General features: G+C 42.4%; 1 protein-coding gene across 1 annotated transcript; it reads left to right on the forward strand.

Annotated features, from left to right (window-relative positions):
* On the forward strand, positions 1–22,237 carry TMEM14A (transmembrane protein 14A). Its single transcript, XM_063605313.1, has 7 exons — positions 1–1,145; positions 2,115–2,244; positions 2,475–6,976; positions 12,858–12,943; positions 17,476–17,577; positions 19,730–19,817; positions 21,660–22,237. The coding sequence occupies exons 4-7, from the start codon at positions 12,874–12,876 to the stop codon at positions 21,697–21,699; spliced, it is 300 nt and encodes a 99-aa protein (XP_063461383.1). The 5' UTR covers positions 1–1,145; positions 2,115–2,244; positions 2,475–6,976; positions 12,858–12,873; the 3' UTR covers positions 21,700–22,237.
* The last annotated feature ends 3,286 nt before the right edge of the window (positions 22,238–25,523 follow it).

Genomic DNA, 25,523 nt, shown 5'->3' on the forward strand with positions numbered 1-25,523 from the left:
GGACAAATCCGCGGGATTTAGAGCGCGGCCAATGGGACAGCGGTGCCTGGCTGAGTGTCAGGCAAAATTAGCCAATAAACATGTAGTTTGGGCAAGGTGGGTCCGTCCCCTAACTCGGACCTTATAAAGTGCGCCCGCTGTTCCCACAAAGCCGGGCTGTTCCAGGCTGAGGCGGTTGCTCCCCTGCCGGGTGTGTTAGAAGCAAGTTAGAGGAAGAAGGTCTTGGGGACTACGGGCGCCACCGAGAACCCATACGAGGCAGCCGCCGACGGCGGGTCGCCGGGGCGGGGCCAGAACGGCGCCAAGGCCAACCAGAAGAACGGCGGCAAGAACGAGGGGGACGCGGGGCAGGTGCTGTGGGAGTTGGCTGGACCTGTGGGATCGACGTCTGCGCCGTCCAGGAGCCGCCCAGGGGAGAGAGCGGAGACTCGGGAGGAGGATGTGCGCTCCGACCCGGGCAAGCCTTCCCATCCCTCCCTTTCTCTTCTCTCCTTCCCTCCACCTGGGTTCGGAGTCAGGATCTGACCGCGGGCTCTGCCCAGGAAGACCGAGTTCCTTGAGAGCGACACCTGAGCGCCGGGGAAGACAGGGATAGAAGAGACGACAGCCCTTTGATAAGAGGATTTTTACACTAACTTCCAGCTGTGACGAGTGCATGGGGCCTGCGCCCTGAGAGGTTGCCTTTCCTTTTCCTCTCCCAGCCTGGGGGTTTGTGGTGATGTTAAGTTCTGTTAGGACCAAGGTGGATCTCAGTAAGGAAGTAGAGTAGATTTGTGAACAGCTGTCGGAGGTAGAATCTTTGCAGACCCAGAGTGGGTGGGTGTAGACACTTTGCCATGGGTGGTAGCTTTATTTGTAATCCTTCCAGTGAAAGCTTTGGGAAATCCAGCCCTCCTAAACTCTTGCCTTTCTTGTAAGACTTTCTAAGCGCATGGCTTTGTCGTAAGACTTCTCGTGGCCATGTGTCTCACCCTACCGTTCGTCTCACCAATGAACCAGAGCTGGGATACCAGCAAAAAGGACCCAAAAGACTATTTTACCACAATTGAAGAGGTCGTGGACCATCCCCCAAAATGAATCCCAACACTGGAAGACCAAGAGAGTTGACGTTTGCTATCTTGAAAGCTGCAGCCCCTGTAGAGAAGGTAAGCTGTGTATTCCATCAAAGGTCTGTGTGTGCAGGATTGCATTTCTAAGAGAAGGCATTCCTGGATCATGATCATTTTGTCTGAGCTGCATGTGGCCAAGTGCACTGGGGGAAGCAGAGTTTAGGAACTTGTTCCTGTATGGATTAAGTGGGAAGTGAAAAGTATTAAATATATGGGCTGGAGTGGTCCAGGAAGAGGAGAGTGGACATTTAGTACCTGTTTGGGCCCCTGCACTAAATGCTTCACATATGAGGATTAGAAAAACACCCAAAGATTCTTAGATAGGCATTTCAGTGCCATTTTACGGAAGGAAAAACTAAGATGCAGAGAGGATTAAGCAACTAGAAGAGACCACATAGTGAGTAAAGCGTGGAACAGCAAGGATTCCAACCCCGTAGCCCAGCTTTATGTCTGGAGGAAGCAAGTCTTAGACTGGGACTGTCAGGCCAGGAAGAAAACTCAGAGCATGGACAAATGGCTCGGAGGGAGTGAGGACCGATTTATATGTGTTGAGGTAAACCAGGTGGATTTCTGTTTTGGAGAAAATTGGGAAGTCAGGCTTAGGTAGAGGGTGGTGTGTTTGGAGGGGATAAAATATTTTGTGCGCCTGTATTTTGTGTATTCCACCTGTGGTAGAATCTTGTGGCTCAGAAAGAAAGAACCTGCCTCGGGTAATGCTACTAAGAAATGCCAAAGAGAATTAGAACCAGAGTCTACTTAACCCCCTTCTCAGAAGAAATTGTCCAGGTTTTAGCACTGAAAGTCTTACATCTTGGGAAACTGCACCATCCCAGTTTTAATGCTAAAAGTCCCTCATCCTGGGAAATCCCTTAGCTGTGGTTTTAGCACTGACAGTCCTACTTCCTAGGAAACTCCTTACTTCTGGTTTTAGCCCTGTAAGTCCCCAAACCCCTTAGTCCTTGGCAAATCTGGATGATTGATCCACTTACCCTTCTGTTGGAACAGATCCTAGAGCAGAAGGAGCACAGGCTGGGCTGCCATAGCATGGACCCCCAAAAAGCCACTGTCATGAAGAAATATCCTGTGAAGAAAATCTTTGCAGGGCACCTGAACTCCCAAAGCTACTGAGGAGAAGGTAAGGGAGTACTTTGGTGAGTTTGGGGAGGTGAATTTCTCCCCAGGATATGGTTTATGCTCCCCACCAGCCACCAGTGGATGCTTTTTTCTGTTTTCCTTGGCTGGTGGAGTTGTCAGTGGAGCTGCTGTCACCTCCTTTCTTGCCTTTGGAGGGCCGCCTTTTCTGAGTTTCCTTTAGGGCCTGAGCCAGGGGAGGGCATTGGCCCTGAGCTTTGCCTGTGTTTCCAGATGGAGGCCATTGAACTTTCAGTGGATCCAAAGTCTAACAAAAGACAATGTCTTGTTTTCGTCACCCCCCAAAGAAGAGGAACCTGTGAGAAATATTCTGGAGAAATTTAACACCATCAGTGGAAGCAAGGTGAGGAGTCTCTACCTCCATGTGCCTCGCCTCCCCTCCTGCCTCTGGAGAGGTAGCCCTTTGGTTAATGGCCACCCAATAGGGTAACCAACCATCCCATTTTAGCATTGAGAGCATTGTGTCCTGGGAGACCCTTCCCTGGAATGTAAATAATCCTGGTTTTAGCAACAAAGTGTGGAAGGTTGGAGGAAATGCACAAAACCCGTAAGTTTTAGAGGGTCTGAAAGCAACATTGTCTATCAAATGGATACGGCACAGATTATTCATCTTTACTTGTTGTCACCCATTTGACCACTGATATTGGCAACCATAATTTGTAGTTCAGAATGGTCATCCATCCATCGTTGCATCATTCAAAGTGATGTGGCTTAAGTGTATATAATGATTATTAATAGTTCATCTTCGACTTTGCCTGTGGATTAATTGGTGTGCTTTGTAACAAGATAGTGCTAGTTTAATTTTTTAACATTGTGAATATTGTGACCATGTTTTCTAAGAGGTCAGATAATGAGAATGGTTATAATACCAATGCAACCATGACCCCATCACTGAAGAAGAAGGCTAAACGACTATGTAATTTTAATGATGGATGGAAGGACACATGCTACTGAACTAGGAAGGTAAATAACCAAAACAGAGCATACTACATAATATGCAGAAAAAAATTTGAGATTGGACATGGTGGAGAAGGGGATGTGCAAGCACATACGGAGGGCAAATCTCACAAGTAAGATGGGACAGGTGAATGCTTCTAAACCAATAAAAAATACCCTTGTTTCCCCAAAAGACACCAATGCTCAGTCAAAAGTAGCAGCTGCTGAATTAGCATGGGCATACCAGGCAAATAAGCCTGCATTGTCATAGCGTTCCCTTGATTGCTCTATGAAACTGAGTAAAGTTTCATTTCCTGATTCAAGAATTGCAGCTAAAATATCCTCTGGACAAAGAAGAAGGGAAATTTTTTGATAACAGATGTGTTGGCTCCTTACAGTATAAAGCCGATTTCTGTCATATCTCACCAACAATCCTGGTTTCTACAGTACATCAATTTTAAGTAATATGCCAAATCATGGCAGCAAAAATATGTTCCCTCTAGCTGTTAGGTACTTTGACTTGAAAACAGGAGTTTCAAATCATCTTCTTCATTTCTGTGAGGATTTTAATGAAACTGCTGAAATCATAAAATATTGTTGATATTTTGTCTAAATACAAACTAGACTTAGCTCATCTATCTGCGTATTCGTCAGACAGTACAGATGTAAAATTTTGGCAAATTCCATTCAGTCTACAAACTTCTTACCAAACAAAATGAAAAGATCTTATCCATTCAATGCCTTGTACATCTTATATACAACACTGCTAAAAAGGGATGTGAGTTGCTTAAATGTGACATTGAGACGTTCATAATGAAAGCTTTTGGTTACTTTTCAATTTCCTCAAAAAGTGCAAAAGCACTTATGGAGATTTTTGACTTCACAGAAATGGAAGGTAACCTCTTTAGACGTGTGCCTGCAAGATGGCTGTCATTGTAGTGAGCCATAGAAAAGATGCTAAAATGTTGGCCTGCCATAAGATCATATTTTCAAAGGACAAGAATAATGTCCTTTGATATTGTTTGAAATCTGAAAGGAGAAAAAAATCAAGAATCTGAAGTGGGCCTTAAAAAAATCAGTAAGTCCCTTGTGACTCTGATTTTTATGAATCTGTCTCTCAAAAGCCAGGGTGCCCCCAGAAGAACTGAGACAAACTGAGTTTCTGAACATTTGAAAATGAGGAGCAGGCTCAGGATCCACAGGGTGTAACCATCGCGTGAGGCCCTGCCTGAGCAGCCAGCCAGTCAGTGAGGCTCTTCACCTTACTTCCATTTCTCTGATTCCACCTATGTACAACTTATGAAAACTTGCATTACTATAGACTGGGAGTTCTTAAATTGGAATCTGTGAATCTAAAGGGGCCAGAGGATAGAAATCAGGAAATCTGAAAATTTCGATGGAAAAAAAGTTTTTATTTATTTCCATCAGGAAAATAGGCAACAAACCACAGCAGTATTAGTACCTGTGTCTCTGTCATCACTAGGAATCACAGATATCCATGTTACAGATATCTTAAAATAGTTATGTACAGCACCACTCTGAAATTATGGTAATAATTAGATCCACCCCCTAGGTCTTGTAATCTTTAATATGTTAATAAAGAAGCACATCTATTATGTGACAGATTTAAATGTTTAAGAATTTGATTTCAATGAAATTGCATTTCAATAAAATTGGCTTCCTTTGCAATCCTGTGTATTTTATTTTGTGCATTTCTCCAGACTGCCAAAGGGGTTGGTGACACATTGAAAGTTAAGAGTCTCTGCTGTGGATCATGCATAGAAAGCTTTACAAAACGGTTGAGGGGAATAGGCTTTCCTGCATCCTTACCTTGGGCTGCAGCCTTTCCGTTAGCTGGAGAAGGCAGCAGCTGGTGCCTATGAGTTGAGAGGGCAGTGGTCCCTTTGCCTAAGAACCATCCTGTTCCCACATATTCAAGGGTATGGAATTCCCATAATATTCAAAGAGTTTTTCTTTAGTTTTAGGTGATACGCCTTGAGTAGGAATATCATGAGGCTGTTTCCAGCTTCGAGTATGTTGGTGACAGGGTGTAAGGGATCTCAGAGCATCTAGTCTTGTCCATATCTTAAATCCAGGCACTGAGGTCCAGAGGGGAGTTATTTACCCAGGTCACATCAGATGAAGATAATAAAGTATTCCAAGAGGATTTTAGTTTTATTCCAAATAGGGTAAGTGTTCTGAGAGTGTGAGGAGAGAAGGTGAGGAGGCTGGGGTAAGGATGGGCATAGAAGGGGATGGAAAGGAGTGCTGAGAGAACTCAGAACCAAATTTCAGGCTATCACTTTCTCCACGCCACATTCCAATGCCTTGCCATCAACTCTTCTGTGAATCTTCAGGAATTTTATTAATTCCCCAGGACCAACTTAGACTTTCATAAGTTAGATGTAGTTATATTACTTCCCTGAAGCACTTTTATGCACAAAGAATAGATGTAGCAAACAAACTTCACAAGATTTAGTTTTTGAGTTTCCTTTTTTATTCTGAGGAATTCCGCTGTAATTCTCAGTGACACAGAACCTCTAGAGCTACTTCACTATGACAGCCTTCTTCAAATCTCCAAAGGGCTGTTACATAAGGAAGAGGGTCGGAGTTCTGTATTCATCAAGAAGGCAGAAGATTGAGATGATAAGTTGCTACAGGGAGGCATAATTTAAAGTCAATTTAAACTGTAATCCCAGCACTTCGGGAGGCAGAGGCGGGAGGATTGCTTTGAGCTCAGGAGTTCAAGACCCTCCTGGGCAACACAGTGAAACCCGGTCTCTACAAAAAAAAAAAATAGTCGGGTGAGGTGGCACACACCTGTAATCCTAGCTACTTGGGAGGTTGAGGCTGGAGAATCGCTTGAACCCAGGAGGCAGGAGGCAGAGGTTGCAGTGAGACGGGATGGTGCCACTGCACTCCAGCCTGGGCGACCGACTGAGATCCTGTATTTAAAAAAAAAATAAGGTCAATTTAAGTTTCGTTCCTGGGATTGGGCGGATTGCCTTGGATTAGGCAAGGTTTTAAGGGCTTTCCAACTCTGGAATTCTATACCTTTCCCAGTAGATATCTAAACCCAGCAAATCCTGGGCCTGAAGTTTAAACTAGGATCCTCGTCTCCCAACCACATCTAGATGATCCCATAGTGTAATGAAGGGTGCTTGGGCTTTGACACCAGGCAAACTTGGATTTTGACCTGGGACAACTAAGTCACTTGACCTCACTGAACCTTAGCTCCCTCCACTGACAGTGGGGACAGTCTGCTGGAGGGTGTGTAGAAGACCTCGGGTTGCCTTTTGGAGGTTCTGGAAATGTCCCTTGAAAGATGAATGGAATTAATTTAAAAATCTTCGCCTTCTGTAATTTTGGCTTCTTGCAAACACGCTTCCTGCCAGTCCTGCTCCGTCAGGCGGGAGGCAGCAAACCCCAGCCCTGGCTCCAGGACAGGGCCGAAGGCAGGATAGACGGAGCAACGGGTCCGGCTGCCGCCGGGATGTTGCAGCACAGGGCCTCCTGGCTACCTGGCCTACAGGCCGCCCGGATTCAGCCGGAGGGCATGGACCGGGCGGAGTCCTGCAAGGCGAGAAGGGACATAGCGCATGCGCGCGGCAGGGAGGGCGTTTCCAGGAGGGAGCGGCCTTTGCTCAGCGCGAGACGGCTGGGCGCCGAGTGGGACGGAGCTGGTGCGGAGACTGCTTCCGGACTCCAGGTACCGCGCTTGGCGGCAGCTGGCCCCAGACTTCTGTCTTTTCAGCTGCAGTGAAGGCTCGGGGCTGCAGGTGAGCTGTGCATCCCGCAATGGAGACCTTCCTGCTCTGAATTTTCTTACAAAACTACAGAAATATAAGGGGCGTTGCTTAGCGGGCATCCCCTCCCCCGCGCCAAACCTGTACAGCAAACGATGATGCAGAGGACCTTGAGGGGATTTTGCAGGGCATCGGTCTTACCTCCGCGGTATCATTTTTCTCCTCCTCCCGAGTTTCTGCCTTCTGGTATCCCTAAATATCCCACCTATCCTGCCTCCTACCTTCCTGGAACTGGGGTGGTGGGGTGGGCTCATGGACCACTGCAAAATGCTTGGCAGGATTTTAACCTTCTCAGCACCACCCAGACCCCACTCGAAAATGTGCCTTTTGTGCCCTCCAGGAGCTCAAGGGTAGGTAATTGTTATATCTTTAGCATGTGAAAATGCTTTTTATATAACAGTTCACCGAAAATCTCTTAGTTTTCCGAATTTTGGAGGATTTGGGGCGGGCAGAGAGGCTGTCCCCTGTCACCTTGTTTTGTACCTGGTATGGTAAATCGTTTTGCTGCATTGCATCCAAGATGCGTTTTAGTCCTTCCAAGGCTTGAGCATCACATTTGTGATGAGAGCGTGTGATGTGCTGTGCACATCCTCTCCCACCTTATCCCTTCCATGTTAACACAGCCTTTGCCTTTAATGTGTGCTTCTGGCCTGGCCACATGGCTCCGTCATGGAATAGGTGATTCTTTTGTCTGAATATTCTCTGTGAGAACAGAGTCTTCTTGCAAGCATTGGGAGTAGATTTATTTTGCCTCTTTAGAACAACAGTCAGTTCACTAAGGAGATTAAGGGGCTACCTGTTTCCTGGCAATAAAGCTGTATTGGGTAGGTCAGTTACAGAATGTCTTCAGGCAGAAGCTGTTCCTTTGGTTCACTCACTCATTTATTCATTTAACAAGTATTTTAAGTACCTGCCTTGTGCATGGCAGGGTTCTTGGTGCTGTGAGGAGGACAAAGATAAACTGAACCTTGGTTTGCCCTCAAGGAGCTTGGCTGGCTGAGAGTTGAGAGAATCCCAACCAAGTAAAAGGGTGTGGGTCCTCAAGAGAAGATCGCAGGAAGAGCTGGGGGGCTCAGGATGGAGTGGAATTAATCTTTCACAACAGCTACTTAGCTTTAGGAGAAAATTAGGTCTAGAAGTTACACCTGATAATGAAAGAACTCTCATAAGCTTCAGATCTGTATGTAAGGGTGTTTTCCGGACTGTGTGTTGGGCGTCTCAGACTGAATACATTCTAAACACGTCCCATCATTCCTAGCCACCTCCGTCTTCCCCCCGCCACACACCTGCTGCTGTTCCCATGTTCTCTGTCTCAGGGAATAGCATGAGGCTCCCCGACTCCCTACTTCTCCTAATGGTCTAAGCCAGATACCTAGGGGTGAGTCATCTCTGATTCACCCCTGACTTTCCCTTCCCGCCTCAAATTCAATTCTGCTGATTCTACCTCCTGAACTTCTGAAATCTGTCCACCTTCTCTCCATTCTCATTGCCATTTCTCTAGATAAGCCTACCGTTATCAACTAAGCTCTTGCTTGCTTTACTGCAACAGCTTCCCGATTTATCTCCCTGCCTCACTTCACAACCCATCTTCACTACTGCAACTGGGAAGTGCTTGCTGGAATTTAAATCTGATTGTGAGGCTCCCTTCAGTGATCCTTCATTGCCCTTAGGACGGAACCAGACTCCCTTTACGGGGCTTATGTGGGTGTACAGCCCTGTCTTTCTCACCAGCACCCTCTCTTTTCACAAGCCCCTTGCACTTTTCATTTTGAGAACATGCTTTCTTGTGCCATTAGGGCCTTGCACATGCGCTCCCTTCTGCCAGGAACACCCTTCCCTGCACCCTCTTCACTTGACTTATTCATGCTCCCCTGTAGGGTAAATGCACCTGACAGCAATAATTAAAGCATACCCTTAGAATGACCCTGTGTGGCAGATGAACCTGAATGTGTTTTCTGAACTAGGGAACCCAGGCCTGCCCAACCCAGAGATTTATTTCTTGTCTATGAAGAACATCTGAGCCCCTGCCCCACCTGTCCCATAGAACAGGGGCCATACGGGGAATTGAGGCCTTGAATTTTGAGTTAAATCAAGGTTGCCAGGTGGAAGTCATTGAGGGGAGGGTGTTAAGTGAAAATGCTGCATAAATTGCATGATGTTTGCAAGCGCTTGTTTTCCTGCCCAGCTCACCACCACTGGACTCCCTCCTCTGTTTGTAAGCCCCTAATGGGTCTCTTTTGGCCTCTTGAACCTGTTGCCTTCCTTATTGAGGTTAATAGGGGTTTGGCACAACATCTCTCCAAGGTCACAGCTGGGACCCTGTCTGATCTGGGCATCCTTAGGCTCCCAGTCCTTGCTGGGTGCCACTCCTTGTTATGGTACCCACACCTCTCCTCTTAGGGCTCATTCACACATCTGCCTCCTACAGCTGTGTTGTACTATAGTTCCTGGAGGACCAAGGCCATGTCTTAGCACTTACCATTGCTTCCTGCTGCCTTGCCTAAAGAAAATGCTAAATAAATAGCTGTTAAGTCGAATTGAGTACAAATATATGTTATAATACTATGGTATGATTCATTAACTAAATTACAAATTCACCCAACCTCAGTTTTCTCAGTGTGCTGAAATAGTAATAGCCTTACACATGTCAAGCTTAAAATAGGTGTAAGGGTGAATGAGAAGAATAATCACTGGAGCAGCTAATATTTGTTGAGTGCTCAGTATGTGCAAGGCACTGTTCTAAGTGCTTTACAGTATTAACTCATTTAATTCTCAGAACAATCCTATAAGGTAGATATTTTTGTTATCCCTATTTTAAAGATGGAGAAACTGAGTTATTGAGGTTCCACAGCTAGTAAGTGGTGGTATCAGGTTTGAAGATAAGCATACTTTATAGCATATGGTTAGCTCCTTTAGAAAGATAATAAGTAGGACCAAACATGAGAAGTTCATGGGGCTGAACATTGTAAGTTACCAGATGGAACACAGTGCCCTGTGGTCACAACTTTAAGCTATGAAGAGCATGTGATTGATCCAGAATTGAAAACTCTGAAGAACATGTTTGGTTTACATATTCACTTTTTTCAGCAGCTAACTCAGTTATCAGAGGTGATGTTGCATAGAGGTTAGGACTGAGACTTCCCTAAGTCAGAAATCTTTGTTTTGCTGTATAACCTTCAGGCATTGCTTGCATTCTCTGTGTGCCACTTTCCTCATCTGGAAAATGAGGATAATCATGACAGTACATACCATAGGGTGTGGTCATGATTACATGAGTTGATGCATGTAAGGCACCTAGAATGCCTTAGAATGGCACCTAGCACATAGTAATTGCTCAAAAACATTATAACCTCTCTATTATTATTATTATTTGTTTAGCCATCATTCAGTCAGCAAACGGTTTTTGGACTCGGGTTCTCCCTACATGCTACATCCTACTGTACCACTTCTCGGCCACAGATGAGCTCTCCTGTTTTAATTCTCCTTCCTGTAGATGCTGAGCATTTTTCAGTGTTGTCTCCTTTTTGGTGCTGTCATCTCCTGTGCCTCAGATTCCCTCCCCCATACCCTTCCTCATAGTAAGTTCTAGTGGATGACTCTGAAATCAGCTCAAAATTCTTCTTCTTCTTTTTTTTTTTGAGACGCCCAGGCTGGAGTGCAGTGGCACGATCACAGTTCACTGCAACCTCTGCCTTGCAGGTTCAAGGGATTTCCCGGTCTCAGCCTCCTGAGTAGCTGGGATTACAGACATGCACCACCATGCCACACCCGGGTAATTTGTTGTATATTTAGTAGAGACGGGATTTCACCATGTTGACCGGGCTGGTCTCAAACTCCTGACCTCAAGTGATCCACCAGCCTCTGCCTTCCAAAGTGCTGGGATTACAGGTGTGAGCTACCTTGCCTGGCCCCTTTTTCTGTTCTACATTAATTTATTACCAATTGATAATGGGAGATAAAAGGCCCATTAACCTAAATGATAAGCAATGAGAAAATTGTCAAAAAGCCGCGGCGGAAAAAAAAAAAAAAAAAAGAAAATTGTAAAAATATGCAAGGAATCTCATGTACCATTCCTCACATTTACAAAGATAATTACCTTCCCTGTGGAGGAAATATAGATGTGAGAAAGCTCAGAAATAAAGGCACCACTAGGGGTCTTAGAACTTAAAAAGCTGTAAAGAACTCCAGAACTCTTTTCATCTATTCTCCTAACTTGCAGGGAGAGTTGAGGGTGAGGGAGGGGCATGGTCCGAGGCCCAGTGGCCACATCTCTAGCCTGTGGCTGGCACGATATCTACTGCATCTGAGAGAATTGTGGGCAGGGTTTCAGTGGAACTTCTCACCACTGGGTATGTTTTAGCTGCTGCTATGATGCACAGTAGGATGTCATTGTCATCCATTTAACTTCATGCTGGGGCTATATTGTATTCTTTAGTGATTTGCCATTGATTAAGTGTGGATGTCTCTGCTACCAAAGAAGAGCTATCTTGCAAGGAAACTAATGACAAAGCTATTGCTTAAACTGAATTAGTCAATCTCCAAGAAGACATCCATCTGTAAAGAATGAGAGGACTAATATCTGTACAGACATGAAAGAATTATAAGATGGAGTTGTGGAAGTTAAGGAATTTAGAGGAGGAAGAAGCCATTTGATCCAGATCACTTTGATAGTACAGACTAGAGTCAAGGAAATTAGGAGGTAATTAATAAGGGTAGAAGTCAGGGGAGAAGGTTCAAAGGGAGGTGGGATACGGGATAGTCAGGCTTTTGGAGGTGGACAGGGAGGGAGGACATTTCAGGCATGGAAGTGAAAAGTGAAGATTGTAGTGTCACAGTTCAGTGAAGAGACCTGGCTGACCAGAGCAGAAGTTTTATTTGGGTAAGTGGAAAGAATTGAACAGCTGAGAGTATGGCAGATCTTGAAGACAGGCAGAGGAGAATCAGCTTGAGGTATCCCCCAGAGTGTGCTTAACAGTGATGAGGATGAAGGGGAAAGTAGAGGGTTGGGAGAGGTGAAGTTTGAACCTCTTTTTTCCCTTGAGACAGGGTGTCACTCTGTCATCCAGGCTTGAGTGCAGTGGCACAATCACGGCTCATTGCAACCTCAACCTCCAGGGCTCAAGCAATCCTCCCAACTCAGCATCCTGAGTAGCTGGGACCACAGGTGAATGCCATCACACCCAGCTAATTTTTTGTATTTTTACTAGAGATGGGGTTTTGCCATGTTGATCAGGTTGGTCTCAAATTCCTGGGCTTAAGCCATCTACCTGCCTTGGTCTTCCCAAGTACTAGGATTACAGGCGTGAGCACCATGCCTGACCGAACTTCCCTTTCTTTAATAGACTAGAGAAATTAATTTCTGTAATTCTGTGGAATGCCTTTGTATTAGTCATTCTCACACTGCTCTAAATAACTACCTGAGACTTGGTAATTTATGAAGAAAAGAGGTTTAATCAACTCAACTTCCGCAGGCTGTACAGGAGGCGTGGCTGGGGAAGCCTCAGGAAACTTATAATCATGGTGGAAGGCAAAGAGGAAGCAAGCATGTCTTCACATGGCGACAGGATGGGGAGAGCGCGTGAAAGGGGAAGTGCTACACGCTTTCAAACATCCAGATCTTGTGAGAACTTTAGATCATGGAACAGCACTAGGGGGATGTTGCTAAACCATTAGAAACCACCCCCGTGATCCAGTCACCTCCCACCAGGCCCCACCTCCAACACTCAGGATCACAATTCAACATGAAATTTGGGTGGGGACACACAGCCAAACCATATAAGCATATCATTTTTAGATACATTCCCTCCCCAAAACTTTTTATTTTGTATAATTTGTCCTTTCCCCCTTGCTTTAGAATTGCAACCTTGCCAATGGACCTGATCGGTTTTGGTTATGCAGCCCTCGTGACATTTGGAAGCATTTTTGGATATAAGCGGAGAGGTAAGCCTAACCCAAATTTTCATGAAAGGGAATTAGTGGGGGTTTGGAGGTTGTGCTAGGTCATCTGAGGCTCTGTAAGTAGGATGAGAAGCTAAAGATGACTTAGAGGTGGCTGAAGACCAGCGTGTCTTGGAAGGGACTCATGAAAGGAAGAGGCTTCCGTGGGGCTGGGCATGACAGAGTGTTCCAACCTGGGGGTTCTGGGCCTCTCTTCCACCACAAAACTCTCACTTCGCTTCATTATGAGTTGCATAGTTAATTGATTTAATCTCCCTCAGGACCACTGCTTATTATTGAATGAGGATTTTTTTTTTTTTTTTTGCTTTACGTAATCATGGTACCAAAAAACTGAGTTATATTGATCCTGTGTGTTGTAATGAAAACATTGTTAAATATTCAGTTACCATATCCAAAGTTGTCTCTTCACCTTTGTCCAAAATCGGGGGGAAAAAAACTCAGGTAATCAGTTAAAGAGTTTTCATGGAGAAAAAGGAAAGGTCAAATTTTTTTATTTTACTTTTATTTTAGAATCATTTATAGTCATGATATCTCCTAGTTATGTTTCATATGTATATGTATATATATATACACACACACACACACACACAACCTTTAATCATCTTTCTGACAAACTGTCTCTTACGTTTTAATGAAATTTTTTAAATGAAGTTTTTTATTTCAAAGGGTATTGTATTTGTGGCAGTGGTTGACTTGAATTTGAGTGAAAAAGCCAGGTCTACATGGTTACCAGTTAGCTTCCTTCCTTAAAGGCTGCTAAGAAGTCAAAGACCAGAAACACCATATAGCTCTTGTAGCTTGGGGGCTGGCAGGTAGAATTGACCATCATCTATGATTCCTTAAAGCCTGTAATTCACCTTGGATTTTTGTTCGTTGTTTCTGTCTTAATGTATGTATTAGAGATGTGTATTTGAAGGAAAAAAAAAGATGATGGCACCAAAGTAAGACCTGTAAACCAACTACTCAGAGGTTGATGTTTCACAATCTACTTTAAAAAAGACTCAGTTTAAAATGCTGATAAGATTGTTTTTGAAAAAAAATTTTCACTGTCAAAGACAATGTCTAAATAACTTCTATTACAGAACAGAAAAGAACATCTGGGCATTTTTGCCTGCCTTTATGAGAGGTGGAAAGAAAGCGGGGAGAGAGATATAGAGTGTGTGTATGTGTGTGTGTGTGTGTGTGTGTGTGTGTGTGTGTGTAAGGAATCATTTTATTCTAACTCACATCTCTTCATTGTTTACCAGCTGGTGGGAACAAATGAAATTACATTAGCTGTGAGGTCTCTGATTTCAAGGGCTTGTTGTCCACCTGCACAATATGGTTCCTTGGCCTCCTGCAAGAGCCCCCCACTAAGTGATCCTGGAAGCCCCCAAGGGTATTATGGGTTCACAAGGAAGCTCACTTTGTAGTATAATGTGGGTTAAAAGCATGGGCCACAGAATCAAGCATTCCTGCATTCCAGTCTTGACGCTGCCACTTACCAGCACTGATACTCAGGTGAGGTGTTTCAACATCTGGGCCTCAGTTCCTCACCTGTAAATTAATCTGTTAGGATTAAATAAGATGATGCATGGTACACATTTCACATCGTGCCTGGCATAGAATAAAGTTTTCATCTTCTTGTTTTTTTTCTGCTGCTACTGCCCTGCCAGTGGGAGGTCTGTGAGCCATGAGGCATAATACGTTTTTCCAGTTTTGTACTCTAGTTTTGTATTATGTTCTAAGCTGCCAGTGGCTTGAATGTCTTAGAATGTGTGTGTAAAGTGAGTTAACTCTCCTTTGACTTAGAGCTTCCCTAGGTATGAGTCCTATGTAGCTGGGCCAGGAGACCCTTCTACGGGACAGTTATTGAGAATAATCTTGGGTCGGTGAAAGATGTGATGTCGAAATGGTGTTTAGTGGGAGGACACAGGTGTATCCAAATCCTAAACTAGACCAGCTGTGAGACACAAGTTGGGTTAAACGGAGAAGCTGATAGATTTTTATTTTGATGGGGGTACAGTGGGGAGAGAGGGCAGCCAGTGGCGGGACACAGGATGCTGAGCACTGTGCTTGCCTGGGCTCACCCCTCCTCCCAGGTAGATCTCCAGAGAGGTGGATGACCAAGAAGATGCTATGATATGGAGGCTCTTCCTAGGCCAGGTAACACCGAGTGCCCAGAGTGAAAGAGGGCCAGATGGCATTCCCTGCCTTGTCCCACACTAGGGCTGAACCAGACCTTACACCTTCCTACTCCAGTTGAAGGGAAGGGCACTGACACAGCAATCCCTCCAGAGAGGTGCAGGTGCGCTTGCTGGGCAGGCTGCTATTTGGACGACCACAAGAACACCTGCAGGGAAGCTCCCAGATGCATCTTTCAACTCCTTTTAAAACTCCTCTTCCAAGACTGCCCCACCCAGATCAGGCATCCCAGGAAGTGGGAAGGAAAGAGCTTAGAGCTCCTTTTTTTGTAGCCCCCACTATGGGGCACTGAGCTTGTTCTCAGGATCTTTGCTTTCTTCCACCAGCGTGGCTTTCTTGTAAAACAGCCCACAGTCCTGCCACCTTCCTCAGGCAAGATGAAATGTCTCAAGAACCTTCCTGGTTCTTGCTGCTGGTGAGCCTGCCCCTGCTGTTTGCTGTCTGATCTCATCAAGACTGAAGTGTAGACACTGCCAGTTTTTCCACATACTTAAGTGTGCGTGTATGGTGGTGGTGGGGAGGGTGGGGTGGGGTGATCCTAACAGTAAATAAATCTTCAGGGTATACAGAAAAGAACATCATAGAATCTCTAGGTGAGAAGACACCTTAATGGTCACCTAGTTGTGCATTTCAGAAAGTGTTTTAATCTCCTTAATATCCTTATCTGGTATCTTCTGCTTGAACATGACCCATAACAGGGGTGCATTAAATCAGTATTTATCAAGTGCTCCTATGTACCTGGCCCTGTGTCTCGCCCTGGGGAAACAGCAATCGCTCACAAGTGAGTAAGGGCAGACTGACATTCAGTCCATGAACAGCATATAAATGTATGATCAGGAATAGTGGAAGACTATGATGGGGGCCCTTGTTCAGAATGGTGGGTTGGAGAAGACAACACTTAAGCAGACATCCGAAGGTGAGCTACACTTGGCCAAGTGAACAGTGCAGAGACAAGCAGTCTGCACAAGGAACAGTATGTCTGAAAGCCATGATGAATAGAGTTTGGTATATTCAGAGAACTGAAAGAAGGCCAGGGTTCCCACGATATAGCAAACTGGATTATTTTTCCTAAGAGCTTTGGGAAGCACTAAGGGTTTTTAATTAGGAGAGTGACCTGTCCAGATGTATGTTTTTAAAAGATCTTCTTACTGTGTTTGAAGAATAGCTTTTGGGGGAAACAATGTGTAATTTAACATTATCTCCAACTGTAACATTCTAAGCCATTAATTAAACCTGTTTTAAAACTGCTAAAACTTAGAGAGGCTAAGTGACTTAGCCAGAGTCCTTTAGCCAGCAAGTGAAAGAATTAGGACTAGAACCTAGCGTGTTTGTCTTCTCATTCAGGATGCTGCTCTGGTGTGTGTGTGTGTGTGTGTGTGTGTGTTGTGTGTGTGTGTTTGTGTGTTGTATGTGTTGTGTTTGTGTTTGTGTGTGTGTGCGTGTGTGTGTGTATTGTGTGTGTATGCGTGCATGTGCTGCAGTGGTTCTTAACCCTGGCTGCACATTTGAATTTCCAATGGATATTTTAAAAATGAGATACTTTGACCCTACCCCGCAGGGATTTTAACCTAACAGATTCTAAATGGGGTGAGTTCCATGAAGCAAGGATTGTGTGTGTCTTATTCATAGTGTCACTGGCATGTAACCCACTGTCCAGTGCACAGAAAGTGCTTGGTGTTTGCCACAGTGCTCCGGGGTGGGTGTGTGGGTTGGGGGCTGGGAGTGTACTGGTGGAGTGAGTGCATGGGATAGGGACTGGGTAGCTGGGGTCAGTATTCTGATTCTTCGTCTTTCTTGGTAGGGCCTCTATTAGTCCTTGAGTCCTGACATCTTGAGGCATGAAGGTTTGTTAATTATTCAGGATGGAACCATTGCTTCGTTTGTGTAGCACTTCTGTCTTTACCTCTATAAACTAAAAATACCTTTGCATCTTAGTTTTTATCATCACAACCTCATTGCAAAAAGGAGGCAAAGAGAATAGGAAAAATTAAAAAAGAAGGGCTTAAGGAAGTTAAATAATTGTCCAAGATCATGTAATCAGTGTCCAAGCCACCAGAACCAGGCAGGTTTTCTTATTTCCCCAAGTGACATCTAACCCCACTGCACTGCTGCGCCCTCAGGGCTCCTCTGCCTTGCATTTGGGTTCAGCAGGAAACAGTCATCACCTAGAAAGTATCCATGAAGAGGCCTATTCTTAATTTGGCTTTGTCCAGTTACTGTGCCCAAGTAGGAATACATTTGAAGGTCCCTGTATCATACTAGAAGTAATGGAATGAATTCCTTTCATTTTGGGATTCTCTTTGTGATCCCATATTTTTTTCCCCTCCCAGGTGGTGTTCCGTCTTTGATTGCTGGTCTTTTTGTTGGATGTTTGGCTGGCTATGGAGCTTACCGTGTCTCCAATGACAAACGAGATGTAAAAGTGTCACTGTGTAAGTAAGACATTTTTCCTGGTTACAGAGACTCAAACATTGGAGGTGATCTTTTTGATACCCTATGCTAGATATACTGGAACATATTTAGTCAAATGGCAAATGGCCATATGCATGTGTTGAGGCTGAATACAACACTTATTCCTTTCTAGAAAGACCTGATAAAAAATGATGGTACTGCTACCAGGCCTTCCAACTCAGAAGAATATTTCTATAAAAACTTGTTACTAGAAAAATTGAATTAGGAAAAGCGAGGAATTATTTTCAGATTTTCTGCTAACTCTCCTAAATGCATATTTAGCATAGTTTTTACATTGCTGTGGAAATAACTAAAAAAGAGACAGCCTTGCATTATTTCATTTAATTCACAAACATCTTTTAGATTCTGCACTGCCTTAAGACTTAACCTAAAAAAGCAAGGCTGACGCTTTTTTAGCTTCTTCCCTTGTTAAGCTTAATGGGAGAATATCCACAGAAAAAATGGAAACCTGTGTGTTTAAAGTCACCAGGACACTTGACTTTCATCTCACTTGAAAGAGATACACAGTGAAGGTTTAGAAAACTATACCAAGGACATTTTCTCTAGTTGACTTATTATTCAAAGTGCCTTGGTCGTGTATGGAAAAAAATATAAATGAAGACAAAATTGTTCTATATTTGAAGGAGAGAGAGAGATTTGGGTTTTTTTTTTTTTAGTTATTTTTATAAGGGGCTAGGGATATTTTTAGTAATGAGGTTGTGTTAGATGTATCAGCCAGATGTAGTGATATTAGGATTTTTATTGATATGCATTTAAATAGTTCACAAGTATATATTGTCAGTCATTTTATTTTTTATATCAATAAACAGTTTTTCTTTGAAAGCTGTTTTTAAATTGTGGCATTGATGTCCTAATCTCTTACATAAAACTACCTCTCCCTTCATAGATACAGCTCCAAAAAGGCTGACATGATGCTTCTGAATAAAATACTATTGCTTAGACTATTATTTAGTCTCCAGGCATCAAATTCTCCAAAATGGAATGCTACAAAACAAAACCAATCAGCCTTCTTTTTAGTATTTTTTTTTATTAATCAGATCTTACTTGTAAAAGATACATTAACTATTTTCTTTATATTCAGTTAACTGAACATTAATGAGTGTCTCCTGTGGGTCCAAGTGTGCTACTTAGCGTTTCTGAGGGAAGTTGAATAAAGCTCAGTGCTAGCCTTCAAGGAGTGTTCTTTGAATAGAAATTTAGGTTAGAAAAAGACTTTCTTAGCTAGGCGTGGTGGCTCATGCCTGTAATCTCAGCACTTTTGGAGGCTGAGGCCGGTGGATCACTTGAGGCCAGGAGTTCAAGACCAGCCTGGCCAACATAGCAAGACCCTGTCTCTACTAAAAATACAAAAATTAGCTGGACGTGGTTGTACATGGCTGTAATCTCAGCTACTCGGGAGGCTGAGGCAGGAGAATTGCTTGAACCCGGGAGGTGGAGGTTGCTGTGAGCTGAGATCACGCCACTGTACTCCAGCCTGGGTGACAGAGCAAGACTCTGTCTCAACAACAACAACAACAAAAAAAAAAAAAAAAAAAAAAAGAAAAAGAAAAGGTCTTTCTCTTTTGAAGATATTTCAGGAATGGATTTTAACATGTTTGTTTACCCAGAAACCTCTTCGACGAGGTAGATGATGAAGTGTTTCTTTGTTTGTTCTTTTGTTGTTTTTTTGAGACAGAGTTTTGCTCTTGTTGCTCAGTCTGGAGTGCAATGGCGTGATCTCAGTTCACCACAACCTCTGCCTCCCCAGTTCAAGCGATTCTCCTGCCTCAGCCTCCCGAGTAGCTGGGATTACAGGCATGTGCCACCATGCCCAATTTTTTTGTATTTTTAGTAGAGACGAGGTTTCTCCATGTTGGTCAGACTGGCCTCAAACTCTGGACATCAGGTGATCCACCCACCTCTGCCTCCCAAAGTGCTGGGATTATACGCGTAAGCCACTGGCCTGGCCATGAAGTGTTTTAATAGAGCACTTTATCTTTTCAAGACAATGGCAACTCAGTACCTATCCATAATAGTTGTAATGTTAGAAAGCTTTAAATGGTACCCACTGTTTTCCCACAAGCATTGATAACATGTTTGAAACCCTGGTTCATGAATTAGTTTGGTTTTCAGTTACAGCTTTCTTCCTGGCTACCATAATGGGTGTGAGATTTAAGAGGTCCAAGAAAATAATGCCTGCTGGTCTGGTTGCAGGTTTAAGGTAAGTAAAACTATTTTGATCAATACTTTCCTCTGCTGTTGTTTTGAAGTGCTGAATTTTTGGGAAACATCAGTTTTAATTTGAAAGATCAAAGTCCTTTTTGTTATAATAAGCATGACAGTAAAAACCTTAAGATAGCATGGATTCAGTGGGTCTTTGATATTGAGGTACCCATGAACATTCTTATTGGATACGCATAGTGTTGCTGTAGTATCTGGTCACATAGGCATACTTGCCTTTTTCAGAAGAAAGAGCTAAACGCAGCCTCATTTTTCCTCAAGATTCACCCATCTGCCACAGTAAATATGTTCATTTAAATCTAATACTCAGTCCCTTTTAGAGAGTTTGACAGAGTGACAGTGTGATACAGTTATTTCAAGTTTTTAAGGGAGAGAAATTTAATATTTTTAAGAGTTTTTAAGAGAGAAGTTTTAATATTTTTTAAAAGATTAACAGAGGGCCTCAAGTTTCTCTTAATTTGATCCAGTAATTCTATCCATGAGATTAAGCATATTACCAAATAAAAATTTAGAGATAACATTTTAAAAATTTCTCCAGAAAGCTGGCTTTATATGTTGAAAGCCATAAACATGTTTATTTCCTTTGATAGATATTTTCACTTTTTGGAATTTATTCCAAAGCAGTGAGATATGCACAAAGACTGATGTTCATTGCAACTTTATTTCTAGTGAAAACACAATAGACTGAAAAATTAGGAACAGCCTAACAGTTCACCAGTAAGGAGATGTTTGAAAAAATGTTTTGTCCATTTAATGCAATATTGAATGAGCATTACATTTTTATGTTTTCAAAAATGATTTGGTGGCATTGGAAAATCTTAGTGACATAATAAGGTATAAAAACAGGATCAAAACAACCACATGTAGTGTGATTAAAAAAAGTTTGTGTATAAAAAAACAGGAAGGAAATATTTCAAGCTGTTAGTGTTTTTCTGTGGGTGATAGTGTGATGAATAATTGTAATGTTCCTCTTTCTACTTTTGTGTAGAATTTTCTAGTGTGACTATGTATTATGTTTCAGGGAGGGGAGGAGGAGTGTGATTACAAAAGACAGCTTTCCAGTTATAGCCCTGTTCTAAAAGTGATACTTGGTGGTGGGAAGAATCAGAAGTAGGGTTTATGGGCTGGGTGCGGTGGCTCATGCCTGTAATCCCAGCACTTTGGAAGGCTGAGGCGGGTGGATCACTTGAGGTCAGGAGTTCAAGACCAGCCTAGCCAACATGGCAAAACCCCATCTCTACAAAAATTAGCCGAGTGTGGTGGCGGGCACCTGTAATCCCAGCTACTTGGGAGGCTGAGGCAGGAGAATTGCTTGAGCTCAGGAGGTGGAGGTTGCAGTGAGCCGAGACTGCGTCACTATACTCCAGCCTGGGTGGCAGAGTAAGACTCCATCAGAAAAAAGAAAAAAAAAAAAAGAAGAAAAAATGAAGTAGGGTCTATGGATCCGGAAGAAGGCCTCAGTTAATAGAAAGTAGCTGAGATTGAATTAGTAACTGCCCCAAGTTGGTCCTCAATTATTTTTTCAAGTTGCTTTATTTTACTAGCTTTTGAAAGTTTGTTTCTTCTCAAACCTTTCTCTTATAAACCCTCATCCAAGGTTTTCAGGACAGCAGGTTCTGATTTTTCCTTATTCATTTAGTGAACATTTTAAAGTGGCTAATTCAGTTATGTCTGGGATGTTTTAATCATCCAAGGGCTTGAGCTGGGAGAGCCCCCAAGCCAAGGATTAGTAACACTACTGGGTAGGCGAGTGCATGGCCCTTTCTGTCTTATGCCAGATAAAAGTGACTCTCCCTTTGTCTTTGTTTTATTTTAAATCCAGCCTCATGATGATCCTGAGACTTGTCTTGTTGCTGCTCTGAGCATCTGGAGGAACAGAAAACTAAGTTCATGTCATCCTGCTGTAATGGGCAGAGCATTTTTTTTTGTATTTAAAAGATAAACTTCAATATGGAATGCTAGAAACACAAATAGCACTGTCACCTCTAATATGAACATTAGTTTGAGGTAGTTTTTTTCTAAAGCAAAAATTTTAACTGTTTTCTAATTGTCAAGCACTATTTTCATTAAAAGTGTCTAATGAATCATGATATACTCTTCCATTTGTTGTGTCTATTTTTTATATATTTGGTATTTTTTGAAAATTCCAAATACTCATGTCTCAAGTAAGCTTAAACTACAACTTGTCACATAAAGGAATTCTTAAGTGGAGTTCACAGAATGCTAATGTGTCTATTTGTCATTTGTGTTATATTTGAAATTATTAGCAATTATGCTTTTTCCATTTTAATTGTATTGCTGCCAGTGCTATTTTTTTCTTTAAAAAATTTTTTTCTTAGCACACTCTTATGTCCTAACTGAATGTATTCAGTATTCAAATAAAAGACATTTTGGTTCAAACCTGTTTCTTTCATGTTAGTTTTTCCTCTGAATACTCAAATCATCTTTGACATTTAAACATTCAATTATTAACGAAAAGGGTTGAGAAGGAGGGTTTATTTAAGCCAACATTCTACTTCCTGAGGCGTAGATATTTTTTCTCTCTGAAAGAGTAACGATTCTGAAACAAACTGATTTTGTTTCAAATTACCACTTTATTTTTAGGCATAGTTATAACTTTTAATGTCCAAGGCACTTTTAGGGCCCAAATTGAACATCGGGAGACCTGAATCCCAGCCCAATTCTTCCACCCACTTGATGCTCTTTGGAAGGTCATTTCCTTTTCCTCTGACTCAGTTTCTCATTCTTAAAGAGGAATTGAACTAAATGATCAACCCTTTAGAGCTCTAAAAATCTACAGTTCCTATCCTGTTGGTTATGTGCAGTGGTGTCATACTTCAAACCCTTTCTTTAAGTGAAAGCGTAGGGTCCTCAACTGATAACGGCAGAGTTCATATGGTTCTGTTAGATTGGTTACCTTTCCCAACTGACTTTCAAGGAGGTTGTTAAACTTTCAGTGATAAGTAATTCAATTAAGGGAAGAAAAAAGCTGTACCAGTTGAACTGAATAGGAAATCTAGATAAAATTATTTGATGTACTTAAAAAAATCCCAATTTAAAGAAGAAGAAAAAAAATCCCATAAATCCTAATGGTGGCAAAGAGGTTGTTACCACAGGCAAGGCTGGAAAAAGCCGTCATCATTGAGGTGCTCTGCTCACTTGCTAGCTGTCAGAGATGACTGAGGAGAACCTTCAGATTCAGACTGACAGCAGCTTATAGTCAAAACTGATTACGATACTGAAGTAGAAACTAACTGTGAAATTGATCCTAGAAATACATGCTGTGTCTGCAGAATACTCTAGTGATTCAAAGTTTAAGAAACTGGTTTGAAGCTATGCTGTTCCCTGGACTTTTCCCAAAAGGTCATAGAAGTGAAAGTGATGTGTGTGCTTTTTTTGTTTTGTTTTTAAAGAAATCTTTGGCATCCATTTGCTATTTGTGATTTTACTCTTTTGCAATACGTAGAATCCAGAAGGATTCATATTTGGATGGCTCTGATTAATTGGTGTTTTCTTGTTTTATGAAAAGTAGGTATTAGGCGGTTTATTTCCTCATGTTTTATTACTTTATTACATTAATGTGGCTTTATGATATTTTTATGGGTCTGCTACCAATGCATAGTGAAATATTTACTACGTTTCTTAGACTTTGTTTCATTTGTTAATACTCAGCTACTGTAGTGCTCATGTTTTTAAGAAACAGGCCATGTTCAAATTTAAATATATTCTTCACAGTCTTAATGGATTCTTCATCCAGTGGAGGCTTCCTTTGGCTTCCAGGTTGGAGAAATTTATTAATTGTGGGGATGTGGCTGATTCTGGCCTTGAATTTCTAAAATGCAAAAGAATACTATCCAAGAGAGAAGAATATAACAAAACAAAGTAAAATGCAAATGAGCCACATTCTGGTGGAGGTGGGGGATAATTGGGATTTTCATACATTGTGGACATTGCAAAGTGATACTGCCACTTTGCAAGTTAGCAGTATTTCTCAAGAACCACAAAAATGTTCATAGGCTGTTACGAAGTGATTCCATTTTAAAAATTGTGTCCTAATGATGTAATCTTAAATGTGGAAAAATCTATACCTACAAAGATATTGTTGCAACACTATTTATAAAAACAAACATTCTAAAGCATCCTGGTATACAATAAAGAGAAGTCCTCATTTTTCTTATACCAGAAGCATTTTTCATGTTATGTAATCTTTGAAAACTTTAAGTGGCTGCATAGAATTCTATCCAATGAACATATCCTCATTTATATAGATGTTTCTCAGTTTAATATTAGACATTTAAGTTGTTTATGATTTTCACTATTTAAAATCAGGTTAGGCTGTGGCATGGGTGAAAGTGGCCACTTTGGTGGTGCCTCGTCCTCACAGCTAATGGGAAGCAAGTGTGTTCTAGAAAGCCAGAGTCTCCAGCGACCCCTCTTACCACCATCATGGCAGTCCCAGGTTGCAACAAGGACAGTGTCAGAGCAGGCTGTAAAAAATATGGCTTCCTGGTCACCTGACTTTTGAATGCTGCAACTTTCTCCAAGTAGACCCCAAAGGGACATAGTTTTGGATGTCAGCAGTGCAAACAGTGAAGATTGATGAATAAAATGAAGAATGAATAAATTGCAAGCATTACTGGAAAAAAAGAATAAATGAAGAGGAGAAGAAAAAGCAAAGAGAAAAGCAATTTTTTTAAAAAAGGAAAAGGTCTTATTCATCCAGTTCCACTGAAAAGGACATTTCAAAAGAAACAAAAATATCAGAACAAAGAAAAGAAAAAAAAAGCCGGGTGTGGTGGCTCACACCTGTAATTCCAGCACTTTGGGAGGCTGAGGTGGGTGGATCACGAGGTCAGGAGTTTGAGACCAGCCTGGCCGACATAGTGAAACCCTGTCTCTATTAAAAATACAGGAAAAAAAAAAAAAATTAGCCGGGCATAGTGGCAGGTGCCTGTAATCCAAGCTACTTGGGAGGCTGAGGCAGGAGAATCGCTTGAACCTGGGAGGTGGAGGTTGCAGTGAGCCGAGACCACACCACTGCACTCCAGCCTGGGCAATAGAGCAAGACTCCATCTCAAAGAAAAAAAAGAAAAAGTAAATCAAAAAAAGGAAGCCAGGTGCAGTGGCTCACACCTGTAATCCCAGCACTTTGGAAGGCAGAGGCAGGCGATCACCAGAGGCCAGGAGTTCAAGACCAGCCTGGTCAACATAGTGAAACCCGTCTCTACTAAAAATACAAAAATTAGCCAGGCATGGTGGTGTGCACCTGTAGTCACAGCTACTCGGGAGGCTGAGGCAGGAGAATCGCTTGAATCCGGGAGGCAGAGGTTGCAGTGAGCCGAGATCGTGCCACTGTACTCCAGCTTGGGGAACAGAGCGAGACTTGCATTTCAAAAAAAAAGAAACAGAAAAAAGGAAAAGCATTCTTCAACCCCTACTTGTTATGAATCCTCCAAAAAGTAACTGAGGCTTTGGCTTAAGCCATTAAATTTAAAGATTTGTTTAAAAATTATTTGCCCTTCCTTGGAATTTGCTATATATCATGCTTTGCAATAAATCACAGCCTTTTCTATATAGACATTTTTGATGTGTGGGACCATTATCCCTCTGGCAATATATTTTTAATGTGCTATGACTGTAAAGTATTAAATCAGTCTTGTTACTTGATAGCCATGCCCCAAGTATA

This window comes from Pan paniscus, chromosome 5 (genome assembly GCF_029289425.2).
Source record: "Pan paniscus chromosome 5, NHGRI_mPanPan1-v2.0_pri, whole genome shotgun sequence".
In the NCBI taxonomy this organism is placed as follows: Eukaryota; Metazoa; Chordata; class Mammalia; order Primates; family Hominidae; genus Pan; species Pan paniscus.